The 13,585-nt window shown below is 41.6% G+C and overlaps 1 protein-coding gene across 1 annotated transcript; it reads left to right on the top strand.

Moving 5' to 3' along the window:
• The first annotated feature begins 1,093 nt into the window (after nucleotides 1-1,093).
• tmem42b (transmembrane protein 42b) lies at nucleotides 1,094-7,291 on the top strand. Its single transcript, XM_033637629.2, has 3 exons — nucleotides 1,094-1,415; nucleotides 6,279-6,425; nucleotides 6,749-7,291. Exons 1-3 carry the CDS (start codon nucleotides 1,239-1,241, stop codon nucleotides 6,890-6,892), a joined length of 468 nt encoding a protein of 155 aa, XP_033493520.1. The 5' UTR covers nucleotides 1,094-1,238; the 3' UTR covers nucleotides 6,893-7,291.
• Nucleotides 7,292-13,585: the final 6,294 nt, after the last annotated feature.

A 13,585-nucleotide genomic window follows, 5' to 3' on the forward strand; every position in this document is an offset into this window, starting at 1 on the left:
GTAAAAACGATACTCACAACTTGGATTCATTTTTATTAAAGACCCTTTTGATTATTTTGATCTGAGGACCCTTATGGGCTAAAGGAATATGAATAACTTGCAGGGTAATCAAGGAATGGACACATAATGTGAGGTAGCCAACAACCTGCTATTATACATCTAAAGAACTTCTACAAAAAAAAATGAACAGCTTGGCAACCAGACCAGGCTTCTAACTGAGACAGGCCTTTCACCAGGCTAGTAAAAGGGATGAGGCTTTCAATTTAAGTTTTATGGTATTTAACCTCCTGTCTGTAAAATATTACTTTAATTTTTCAGTTAGTGCAATCAATCAGTTTGTACAGGCATTAATCTCATTTCCAGATTAATACACTGATTTGGATGTAATGTCTTTTCGCCCAGTTCATCACCAGAACCATTCTGTCTTCACTGTCCCTGCTGAGTCTGATAAAGAGACGGACGTCTCGTCTCTGGTTACTCGTCTTCATTACAACGCTCAGATTAGTACAGCCATTATGGCCCCATACATTCATGATGCTGATTCCACTGTCTGTGCCTAATTAGGGGAATAATTAAGTTCTTGTTCTGGTTCCACCTCTGTGACAGGCTCGCCTCTCTGCAAAGGGCACTGAGGAGAGGAAATGAGGAGTGTGTGTGAGTATCTCTACACACCCACATACTCTTCACATCCATCCTGCTTACACCCAGTGTGTTTTAATGTAATGAGCCTTTATAATGCAGCTCATCAGTATGCTGAAGGGAACAGAGGTCTGGATCAAGTGAAGTCATACTTTACTATACGCCCACACGCAAGGACATTACATTAGCATTGATTGTCCTCTATTTTAGCGAATATTAATAGCGCAGAAGAATATGGTGGACTGTCTATTAATGACACACATTATCTAATGTAGTTTATTATGATCCCAGGATGTTAAGAGCTGCTTCAAAGTCATCAGTCACGCAGTTAAGGTTATGGAATGATCGAACTACATTTCCCATAATGCAACAGGGTTTCTTTAGTCCAACCACGGCGCTTCTCCTGCTTGACCATGTGTTGTGTGACTGCCACCGGACGGCTGTCTGTAGACAGTGCAGGGAAACGTGCCACACAGCACAGTGACACACACACATACACACACACACCATGCAGGCAGCTCGACCCGGACCAGCAGCAGCAACAGAGATGTAAAAAAGATGGATTAGAGAATTATGTGCCTCGGCTCATCATCATCAACATGTTCCCGGGAGTTTTCTATGCACTGCTGGCGGGTTTCCTCGGGGCCGTGGCGTCGTCGTCGGCCAAACTGTCCCTCGGAGCCGACTACCTGAAAGGAGTGTGTGAAACCGGACTCCGGACGTGGGGAGAGCAGCGGAAATTTAGACAAGCGGACGAAACTACCGCCTGCGACCGGGTGAGGCACCGCCGCAGTTAGAGTGAATAATGAACACAGTGAGGGTGGCTGTGAATAATGCAGCGTGCGTGCCTGCGAGCGGGGTGATTTCTCACGGAGGAAGTTGGGGGGTGATCCCCTCCCGCCTCTCCTCCCTGACTCCCTCAGCATCAGCACCATCAGCAGCAGCATCACACGGGGGGAGCCCAGGCTGCAGCTGCGCTCTCGTGCCGTGTCCGCGTGCTGCTGCTGCTACTGCTGCTGAATGACATTGCAGCTCGTGTGAGAGTGTGTTATCGCGTTGTTTTGTGCGCAACTTGTCTCGGCGTGTGTTGTGCTGATGGCGTGGAGGAGAGGCTGGTGTCTGGAAAAGGGGTCAGGTTTCAAGTGTGACCTTCACGCTCTCCGCACACGTCACACGGTGATGTCAGAAACATGTCATGTGCAGGCAGCTGGAGCCTTAAGCAGTGGAGATATTGACCTTTAATTTTAAGGTTATTTAAATAGAATATAAGGTGTGCAGGTGGATGCAAAACAAATGCTATTAATATTCACCACCAGGCTTGAATGCGTCATAAGACTTCATCTGGGATCTCAAACCTGAGAGACACAATAATACGGATCCTTCGCTTTATAATGCTCATGTTTATAATGCTATCACAAAAATTAATAGAGATTTAAAACCTTCCTTAAAAACTTTATCCTTAGTGGATTCCCTTTCAGTGTATAATGGAAGCCTTAAGTGTCAGGTAGGAGTCGAGTGACCTTACTCTCCTTACCTTCCTGAGACCCTGTGTCCTCATATGATGACATCACATTTTGGGTTTACTGGACCTTATAGTTTATTCTGCTTTACGTAGGCCTGTTGTCCTTGTTCATGGACATTCTTTTGTGCTGTCTAGTGGTAGTAAGACCACAATACACTGTTGCAATATAAAAACAAGATCATATCCATGTCTGCCAAGTCAGTCTGCAGCCATCCCTGACACAAAAGTGGACCAGGTACAAAACCTCATCACATTTTATGGTTGAATTGTGTTTATTTATGATTAAGACATTTATCATCAGTCCATTGAAGGAAATTTGGACTTTATTATCGTTGACAGTGTTTAGTTTTTTATACTTATCAGGTCCTACTAATCCCAAATAGCTAGGAGAAATGTATACCAAACAAAAGTTCGGGTCTCAGGAGGTTAAAGGGATGGTTCAAATTTTTTGAAGTGGGGTTGTATGTGGTACATATCCATAGCCAGTGTATTACTTACGGTAAATGTCTGTCAGCACGCCCCAGTTTGGAGAAGGGGAGCCAAAACAGAAGTTAAGCAATGTACTGCTGTGAATGGGGGGCAGCAGTCTCACCCAAAACAATCAATGACAGTTTAAGTGTACATTATTTAAAGGGTATTTTCACCACTGTCACAATGGGAAAGCAGTTAACGGCTTCAGTTTCACATCTATGGTCTCTTGAAAGCCAAGACTCCACTGACAAAAACAATAACAGGAGCTGCTGGTCTACCGCTGCCTTAATCAGTTAGTTAGCTTGTGTGACTCTGGTCTGAACACCAATGTCACACAATAACACAAACAAATAACTGTTTGAGGCAGTGATAGACCAGTAGCTCCTGTGTTCAGCAATGTTAAATCACTCTTAATCAAAGTGGTATAGCAGCTTCAGTTCTCAGTCAGAAATCGCTGTCTGACATTAAGGTAAAGCAGTGAAAATACTCTAAATATAGTGTACATTTAAACTGGTTTTGATTGTTGTAGGTGGAACATTTTTTAATTGGTGCCCCACTGTCCACTGCAGTACATTGCTTAGCTTCTGTGTCATTACTCCAGTCTGCTTCCCCAAACTGGGAGTGCTGCTGTAGGTAATATATTGACTTTGGATAAATGCCTCAGCCAAACTCACTTCAAAAAATCTGAACTATCCCTTTAAGCTTCCTCTGTTCAGAAGTTACTGACTGTTAAATATGTCTCGTGCACTTGTGACACCCGTCCCCGTTATGGGATCAGCAGTCTCTACGTTGATTTAACAGGTAAAAATAACAAAAGGAAGCAATCCTAAAAATAAATTTAATTTCATTTCAGTATTCATTCAGCTCATGCATCAAGAGAACAAAAGCAGGAAAACTCATTAACAGTACAGTATTATTCATCTTTATATGACACTAAAACAACAATACATGTGACAGCCAATGCCCCCAAAAAATGTAACAAGCACCCCAAATGGGATTATTTTGCTAGCGAATAAACTAACAACCACATGTTGTAGCCTGGTTTACGAATACACCTCTCAAAACTAAACCTCTTCCTTTATACGTTTTAATGGTAATAATGTTTTAGTAGTAACAGAAGAGCCGGATATTTAAATTTTGACATGAAAAACACTGAGAGTCCTCTCACCCCAATGCTATGTGTCTACTCCTGAAATGACCCTGTAGATGACCTCTGACCCCAATTCTGTAGATTTCAGTACAAATATTTTCTTATGAATGTGACCACCAACAACAGTCTCCCCCAATTTTATACTTAACACGGTGTTAGGTCTGATATTTGCAGTGGTGGGATGTAACTAAATACTTTTACCTTAGTGCAATTTTAGGTGCTTTTGCTGCACTTGCATTCCCAGTTTATGTCACAGCTACGTCTACTCCAGTAGTTTTCTGTTTGAAGTATTGTAGTTTTTACTAGGGATGTTCCTGGCGACTAATTTCCCTGTCGACTAAACGAAAAGTTTGTTGTTAGAGTTGAGGAGTCTAAAAAAAGGCAAACACTCAGAAAAAAGTCACGGTTCCGGCAAGGTGTATTCAGACTCAACATATTCCATTAACTTCCTGAAGCTTTACCTTCAACAAAGTTTAGTTCAGGATCACAGCACCTCTGGGTGAACAATGTCAAATTGGTCTGAGTGTGGCTAGCACCGCTAGCAGCAGCAGCCATCATTTTGTGCAGGTTAACATCCAAATGCTAGAGTTGAATGTGGTTGTGCATTGCTCCAGTTGAGTGATTATATGCCAGTTTTTTCTGACACAGCCTACATGCTACCTTGTTTTCATTTTCTAGATCAAATTACTGCCAACCCATGCTGGTTTTGCAAGAGGACATTTCTCCAGTTTCCCACTGTGCTTTTTTTTTTTTAAACTCCAGTCTACTCGAGTATTACCACGGGGCGGGGGACTGCTATCTGACGGCTCTGTAGCCCCCACTAGTGGCGGGCGGATGCATAAGAATTAAGCGGCCTTGTACATTAATAAAACACTAATTGGATTAACCGTCTCATATTTCTGGTGCTGACTAGCAAAGGGGCAGACGTTTAATCGTTAAGACAACTAATCGTGCGCATCCCTAGATATTTTTATTTTACACACGAAACATAGCCAGTTTATGAAATATGATGCATTTTACTAATCCCAATTTTTTTAACTATGTAGCTAGTACTTGTTGCACCTCCGGCAACCACAACATGAAAGTGTTACATAAACAGGGCGCAGAGGACGTTACCGTCAATATTTAGAGCATGTGCGTTTTTCCATCCCCCCAAAAAACGGAAAAGTAGCAGAGGACTTTTATTTTGACAAAATTAAAGACATTTACACCATAAGTTGACAAATTGGTGCAGAAAAATTCAGAATGCAGGTAAGTAAGTGGTTGATGCTAAACATTTTCTGGCAGAGGACCTCCCAAACCCCCGTTTCATATGTGTCCCCCCAGTGTTAAAGGAGCTATATGTAAGAAATCTAAAGCAAATAGTCGTAAAATCCTCCTAATATGTCACAGAGACTAAGGAATAATGTTCATATAACATACTGATCTCACCGACAACAATAGTACAGCCAGAATATTCGCAAATCATGTCTATGCTTTGAATTTGTGTTTTGGCCTGTTGTGCCACCCACCGCTGTCTACCAGTCACATAGTCAGTAGAGTCTCAGCATCAGTTACAGTTACGACTGAGCTACAGCAGCACAGCAAGCAGCATTAGCAGTGTCCCGGTACATAGCATTAGCAGCCAGCTACTTCTCAGCTGTATACCGGCAGCAGCGTTAGCAGTGTCCCAGTACATAGCATTAGCAGCCAGCTACTTCTCAGCTGTATCCCGGCAGCAGCGTTAGCAGCAGAGAAGCCGGACTTGCTCGAACGGTTCGCTGGAAAACTGAAGATCAAGGACACGGCAACGCGGCCCTGCCACGGCAGCCGCCCATGGGCAAACAAATCAGTCTCCAGCGTGCCGCTGTCCAGCAACCTCGAATCTGTAGGGGAGGGGGGGCGGACACGACTCGCGGCAGTATTTTGAATTTGAGTGCAGTAACCATTTTGGCCACATTCTTACATACAGCGCCTTTAAAGGACAACTTCAGTATTTTTCAACCTGGGCCCTATTTCCCCATGTGTATGTGTGCGTATGATTCATGGGTACAACTCGTTCTAAAATTGGTTCAGTATTGAGGGAGGCGGATCTCTGCTCCAACACTGACTGACAGCTGACTCCACTCGTAGCAGTGGCAATCTGAACCAGTCAGTGGCGAAAAAAAGCACTTTTAATGCGCAAACTTATACGGGATGCATTTGCCTCCGTTACTGTTTTAGCTCGTTTTGTGGCTCCGGTTGCATCCGCCTCCCTCAATACTGAACCAATTTTAGAACGAGTTGTACCTATGAATCATACGCACACATACACATGGGGAAATAGGGCCCAGGTTGAAAAATACCGAAGTTGTCCTTTAAAATGAAAACTATGCCTCTGTACATACAGATGTCTATTATATAAAGCCTATAATACATTATGATAAGGTAACACTGCTGCATTCTGCTGCACAGTACTCTTTTTACAGGATTAAGTGGACACAAAACAACTAATAAGTGTCTCTTTTTGTTCCTCAGCTCCATATCCCTCTGAGGCTGCTGTGCGGCGGGCTGCTTTTCACCTGCAATGCTGTGATGTGGACCTTCCTTGCCAAAGCACTCAGGTACTCTTCTTCCTCCACCCGAACCACTGTGACCACCACCGCCTCCAACTTCATATCTTCCGTGAGTACCAGTCTCTCTTACAGGACTCTTACTATTTGTTTTCTAAGCACAGTGCTTCACATCAGACTGTAGTGGAGTGTAAGTTAATTTCAGAGTGACCTTACATCCTGTCGGTCTTATATAAGCTGCTTTATTTTAGAAAATAGGCTGGACTATATTCAGAAATACTTTGTCACAGTGATTTAGGCCTCTTTCAGGAATTTCTTGTCAAAGTTCAACTCCTTGTTTTACATGTCCCCTGAAGGCATCCTTACTGGCTTTTATTGTAGAGACTGATTTACTTTGACTCAGAAGAAACCCTGATTTTTTTTCTCTTCCTGCAGGCTTTCCTGGGCCAGCTGATCTTTGGTGAAGCCCAGATAACATTGTGGTGGGTTGGGGTCTCCCTGACGTTCTCTGGCCTGTTGGTACTGCAGAGGGTTTCACCGCAGGATGGGCAACATGACGCAGGCGCCAAGGATGAATAATAAGTCTTGTCTCCACTAGTGTTCAGCCTGGCTCAGCTGGCTGTGGTATGAGGTGTGTTCATGGTCTGCATTTCCACTGATTTTAAGATCTAGCCAAGAAAAAATTGATGTTAATCTTCCCCCAATCACTAGTTTTACTAAACAAATGGTCTCCTGATTAATGAAATGGCACTCAAAATGAATCCTCCCTGATGAGGAGGAAAAGCTTGATTTGTAATGTTGCTGTTTATTCTTCAGGTAGGCTGAGAAACACCGCTGCCTCAGCTGTGGCGCAGCATTGTTTAGGCCTGTTCTAAAAATCACAGGAGATGTTGGCCTTCAGCCAGTCTGACCATGGCGCAGCTACAATCTGACTAGTGGAGACAAGCTAATGGATGCCTGCAGCCAGCTTCCCAGAAGCTCTAAAATCATCTTTGTCCACAGGCTTAAAATGAAGCAAAAATGATACTAGCTTTACTTTTCTTTTGGGGAATCTTTCAGTCAACAGCAGCACAAAAACTCATGAGCTAACAGAACAGATGTTAAGGAGGGGAAGAGGCTGAAAGGAATAGTTTGACATTTTGGGAAAAATACTTATTTCCTGCTGAGAGTTAGATGAGAGGACTGATACCACTGTCATGTCTGTGAAATGAATGTGAAGCACATGCTAGCGGCTAATTAGCTTAGCATAACAAGTGGATGAAACAGCTAGCCTTTCTCTGTTTGAAGGTAACAAAATCTGTCTACCAGCATCTCTAAGGGCACGGTCACAAAATTAACATTGGCAAATATTCACCTTCCGTTCACTTCATTCACTGCGAGCTAAGGGGCAAATGAAACATTTGCTTCCGGTGGCAAAGTAAATTTGCATCTGGGCATCAGGTGGCGTTCAACAGAGTTTAACTTTACTGAACTTTGACTGGGGAAGTCGCAGCCTCCACCAATAGCAATGAAGTACGTGTAGAGAAAATATTGATTTGATTGTTCTAACAAGTAGATATTATATGATACTGGCCAACCTCTAGCTCACCAGGTAGAGTGTGCGCCCCAGGAGGCTTCGACCTTTGTAGCCGCCCGCGTTCAGTTCCGACCGGCCCTTTGCATGACATCCAAGACAACAACAAAAAATGCCCCACATGAGAGTCGGGAGACCAATTAACACCACAATAGCCAATCAGCACTGAGCTCCTCCGGGGACGTATGACTCTGAGGACGCACTGGCAGAAGTTCATTCATCGATCCAGCGATTTCACACATGTATGATGGGAGTTATTTGCGCGTACTGAACAAGTCAACACAAAGTGTTCTAGCGTTAAAACATACGAGTAATGTGATGCGAAAATTTGCATCACGTTTGGTGTGACCACAACATAACCCCTCCCCTACCCGCCTCTCTTTTTTAATCTATCACTTCATAACTAGCTAAATGCTAACTTAGCATTTTCTTCAGGGCTTCCACCGCCGGGCCGATCGCATAGGTACAGTGGGTGAGACACGGAGCTCTAGGGTGGGTCACAATATTCGCAAATATTGCCTCAGCAATCAAATTTACACAAAAAGCTGATTTATACGTTATGTCTTGTTTGTTTAATTTTAGCACAAATAGTGTTTTTTTTAAACACGTTGATTTTGGTGCATATTAAACAAATGAGAGGCAGATTTTGTTACCTTTGGACAGAGGAAGGTTAGTGGTTTCCAGTCTTTATGCTTAACTAAGCTAACATCTCTTGGCTGCAGCTTCATATTTAATGTACAGATGTTAGAGTGGTATCAATCTTTTCATCTAACTCTCACCAAGAAAGGTATTAAGTGCATTTCCCGAAATGAACTGAACTGAACTGCTTCTTTAAAGGGAGAGACAGATATAGTAATACAATACAATTTGAGAACCTGTGTGCACACTAACAGACTAATCTGGAGTCTTTTGGGCCGTGCTCATGAGCAATGGACAAATAGCATCACTGGCTATGTGCGTGATGTCACTGTACATCAGCCTGTGCATTATATATCGCAGCCGTCAGATCACCAAAGCTTTTTTAACTCTCACATTTCCTTAAGTTACTCTGACACTCACTGTAAACATCCTACACTGATGCATTTTATGCTGCATGCTTGAGGGGAAGTTATAAATGAAGCACTTAACTGATGAGGCAAACTCATATTTTCACGAGTAATAATACTAATGTAGCGCTGAAAGGCTCCACCCTGGGTCTTTCTTTTACTTTTCATTTGCCTTTCTTGACAGCTTGAACCTCAAGATATGACAGGTTTTAATTCAGAGGCAGCTGCTCTTCCATATCGTGACAGATGTGTGCATGTTCCTACCGAGGCTTGAACTCAAATATCTCACACCAAAGCATCCTGGAGTGTCAGTCCACAACAGAGTGACGTCCCTGTGAGCTGCTTCATGTTATTTATCTCACAATCCTGTTACTTCAGTGTCCAAACTGTCTCTCCAGTGTAAGAGAAACCACACAGCCTCATGGTTGCTTGTTGAGCTTTATGCACCCCGTTCTTGCAATCTCATATTAGCCTCTCCATCACCCATCATCCCTCTGGGTTTCAAAGACACCTTGCTTCATTAAAAGCTTCCCTCTATATCCCTGGAGTCGTCAGAGTGCAATAACATTAAACTTCCTTTAAATCTCATAACACTGTGATGTGTGTAACAGCGAGGGAGTTTTAAGCATTAATAATTGAGCATAGAAAATGGCAATACATGCTGCTAGAGGGACGTTTCTTAGCATAAATCAGCTAAGTGCGTATACTACTAGTATACAGGGGTTTGACATGAAAGGTTGCTCTACTTAATGGTATTTTAAGATCACATTTTGCTGTTGTTTGGATACATATCATGATATAAATGCATAACGGTAGCTATAATATCTGTCTGTAATATTCCACAGCAGCAACGCACAAATATATGAGATGTCCTTCCAGCCGCTGCTGTGCAGGTTTTGTATCATGTGATTTACATGCATCCCTATCAATGTGACTGCAGTGACAATGTGATTATACAGCTCTCATGTTAAAGGCTGGCTGAGTGATGTTTCATAGCAGGGCTGCAATCACCGCGCGGGATTCTTTAGCTGTGGAGATCACTCACAGACACGCAGAATTTAGCTGTTAGTGCCTCCACGTTTTGGCATCCTGGGTGTGTTGCATTATCTAAAATAATAGTTTAACATTTTGGGAAGTTGTGCTTATTCACCTTCTTGCAGAGAGTTAGATAAGAAGTTTGATACCTCTCTTACATTTGTCTGATAATATGAAGCTGGAGCCAGCAGCCAGTAAGCTTAGCTTAGCATAAAGACTGGAAAGCTAGCCTGGCTCTATCCAAAGGTAATAAAATACACCTATCAGCACCTGTAAAGCTCCCAAATTAACACGTTATATCTAAGTTGTTTAATCTGTGTAAAAACTGAAGGGTAAAAACAACAATCTGTGATTTTACAGAGGGTTATGTGTAGTATTATATCTTCCTGGAGTCTTGTCACCACTGTTAGGTTGCCAGGCAACCAGCGGGCTAGCAAACATTTTCGTGATCTTTAGGCCCTGCCCACCAAAGCGTTTTTTTCACAGCTGGAAACGCCAGGCGCTCCTCAGGAAACGCTCAGCTGGGAGCGTTTGAGAGTGCTTTGGAGGCATAGCGTTTTTTTAGCTGAGATTTTTTTGATTGCGTCTGATTGGTTTAGATATGAATATCTGCAGAAGTGAAAACTTCGGCACGAGGTAGAATACTTGCTCTGTATGAAGCAAGGGCTGAAGCATGTAGGGAGAGAAGAAAGACCCGCCTAGCTTTTCACTCTGTTTGGAGTCTTTATGTTAAGCTAAGCTAAGCTAAGCTAAGCTAACCAGTCTAGCCCAGTTCAGAATAATTATTTGCAACAAGATGAAGCCGTTTAAGAACATTGCAGAGAAAAGTTGCAACAGTGTGAACTAGCAAGTCTGAGCTCGACTCAGGCCAGCTGATGGTGTCACCTGCAACTCAGCTGGTTTTAGAACTTAAAGCACGTCACCTGTTTTAACAGCTAATCAGCTTGTAGTGAAGTCCACTGGTCAAGTCAAAAGACCGCAGACAATATGTTTGCTTTCTGCGGCAGGTGCTCCGTCTCCGTTGAGCCCTCTGTTCCCGTCCTCACGGTGTGCCGATATCGGACGGTGGGTCACTGTTTCATCACTACTACAAATGTAACTGTAGCCAGTATCTCACTATCACTACCCTCATTCATGTTTTAAGAAGCTACAAGTTATATTCAGCCTCAAAATGAGCCTGAAAAGCTGCAAATCAGAACGGTAGTACAGACAGTTGTTGCTTAGAGATGATACACCATCTCATCTGGTTGCATTGACGTGAACCGGCAGGTTTTTAGAACATTGCAGAATGGCGCATTGTAAGTAGTTGCATGTTTCGCCTTGTCTCGTCATTTTTATCTGAACTGGGCCTATTGTAGGTTCTGTTAGCTGCGGATAGAGCCAGGCTAGCTGTTTCCCCGTCCTTATTCTTTGTGCTAAGCTAATCTTACTAGCTGCTGGCTGGAGCTTCATATTTATCGTACAGACATTAGAATGGTGTCGATCTCAATGACAAAGTGACAAAGTGAATTTCCCAAAAATGTCAAACTGCTCCTTTAACCTACCTTTAATATCTGTAATCTTTGCTTTTGACTCTGAAGATTTTTTGGTGCCTGGCTTTCCTCCAGTTAACAGCATGACATACGAGGGTAAACCATCAACCTGTGAACCCACTTTCACTGTAACATAACCAGTTGGAGCTTTGCAGAAGCCACATTTATAGCTCTGTGACAGCCGCATGGCCCTGAGTGTGATGTATTTATATCCGTGTGCACATAAACTGTTGATGTGGCTGTACACAGAGATTAGAAAACCACTGACATACAATATTGACCTGACATGGTGTGTCACAGTGACGAGTTAATGTGCTGCACTGCAAGAAAACGGCAGTAGATTTATCAACACTTATAAATTTTGGGAGAATAATGGAAGGAACTGATTTTGCATTAGTTTGTTGGTACTCTTTAACCTAAAGGGTGTGCAGATCAGTCACTACTTTAATCTGAAGGTGGCCACACATTATGTTCAACTTTTTAACACAAATCGACATAGCTTGATTAGAGGGTGACTCTGTTTGCCCTGTTATAAACCATCATGATGTGTCTTACAGATTATGTGAAACAGACATTTGTAAAAGTGTAAATATATTCTGTTCATAGGAAACACTTAAAGAGGATGTGTATGTTTCCATCCGCACTGAGAGAAAAAACACTGTTGAATTATTAAATAAACATCTCATCTGACAAACCAGATTCTCATCTCTGTCACTCACATATTGTTGGCTCTGGGAAGATGTTGAGTACGTCCTCATGACGACTGTGTTCTTCAAACACTTAAGTTTCTTGGAGCTTTTCTGCTTCCAGATCAATGGGACTAGATGTGAATCACAATGACATCAAAGATGTGATGGTCTGTGTTTTCCTGCAGCAAACAGGGACTTTGTACTCATTTAGCTCGGTGTCCTCTCTTTGCATTCAAACACAGTAATGTGTAATGAGGAGTGTGCTCACTGTAGTTAATGGAGCTGGATGTAATGTTCGCCTTGAGCTAGTCTACATCTACTTATGCAGTGATGCTCCATTAGATCAGCTCTCCTCCTTTAAATACCTCTTGTGAGAATGGAAGATGCGATGCACTCCAGTAACATGGCAGATAAGAGCATGCCTCTGCACTGAAGACAGAATTAAGTTTAAGTTTTTTTTATCATCAACAGTTGTTAGGTGTGCAAATTTCTTATTAAGGAAGTCTTTGTTTCTCAAAATTGAAGAGAGCTAATCAGCCAAGGCATAAAATATAGGCCTAATGTTAAAAAATTTTTTTGTTTTTTATCAAGAAATCTATACTTTATGACATTAAACTTTCAATTCATATACATTGTAATGCACAATATATGTATACTATACACTGTGATTTCATAGAATTATCCAATCTTAACTACAACATGTGTCTGTCACAGATGCTTTCTAATGATGAAGAACTAACTATCAAAGTTAAGGGGGAAAGTATAGTATAAGTACAGCCAAACTCTGTTATTCACTGTAGATAATTTACTATATTTTACTGTGAATGGAAAATGGACAGTGAATAAAACACTGCACCTGCAATACTGATTTGTAATTTGACATTAACGTATCAAATATGTCCTTTTTGGCATGCCATCCTTTTTCACAAAGACCATATTTGTCAAAATAAAGGTATACTGAATAACCGATTCAACATAATATCCACCAAATAAATATACATTTAGATCATTTCTGTGTAATCTGTATTTGTAATTAAAAACAGTTAATGTTCAAATTAAGAAATTAATTTGTGTACTGTAAGTATTCTTGTGTGTTTTTTTTATTATATTTCTTTAGGAGAAAAGGTTTTACAAATGTTTTCTAATGATGGGACACAAAATTACAGACAAAACAAAACAAAAAAAAATTAACAATTAAAAATAATTATATTTCTGTAATGTAATGGTAACTGGAAACTTACCATCAGACTGTCGGGGTGTGTTCTTTACAATTTGGGTGACTCTGTATTAACAAATATGTTCCTGAATTTAAAATTCTAAATTTCTCTTCTTATTATTTCTTTGTTTGGTCTAATTTCTAGGGGTAAAAGTTTAATTTTCAAAAAATTCAAAAATAT

The sequence above is a fragment of the Epinephelus lanceolatus genome, chromosome 16, assembly GCF_041903045.1.
Source record: "Epinephelus lanceolatus isolate andai-2023 chromosome 16, ASM4190304v1, whole genome shotgun sequence".
Lineage (NCBI taxonomy): Eukaryota > Metazoa > Chordata > Actinopteri > Perciformes > Serranidae > Epinephelus > Epinephelus lanceolatus.

What these genes read in the sequence shown, in the direction of transcription:
- tmem42b (XM_033637629.2), top strand. Translation starts at nt 1,239, where the DNA reads ATGTTCCCGGGAGTTTTCTATGCACTGCTGGCGGGTTTCCTCGGGGCC. An exon ending in AAACTACCGCCTGCGACCGG is followed by an intron (nt 1,416 to 6,278) that starts GTGAGGCACCGC and finishes TTTGTTCCTCAG; the next exon opens with CTCCATATCCCTCTGAGGCT. An exon ending in CCTCCAACTTCATATCTTCC is followed by an intron (nt 6,426 to 6,748) that starts GTGAGTACCAGT and finishes CTCTTCCTGCAG; the next exon opens with GCTTTCCTGGGCCAGCTGAT.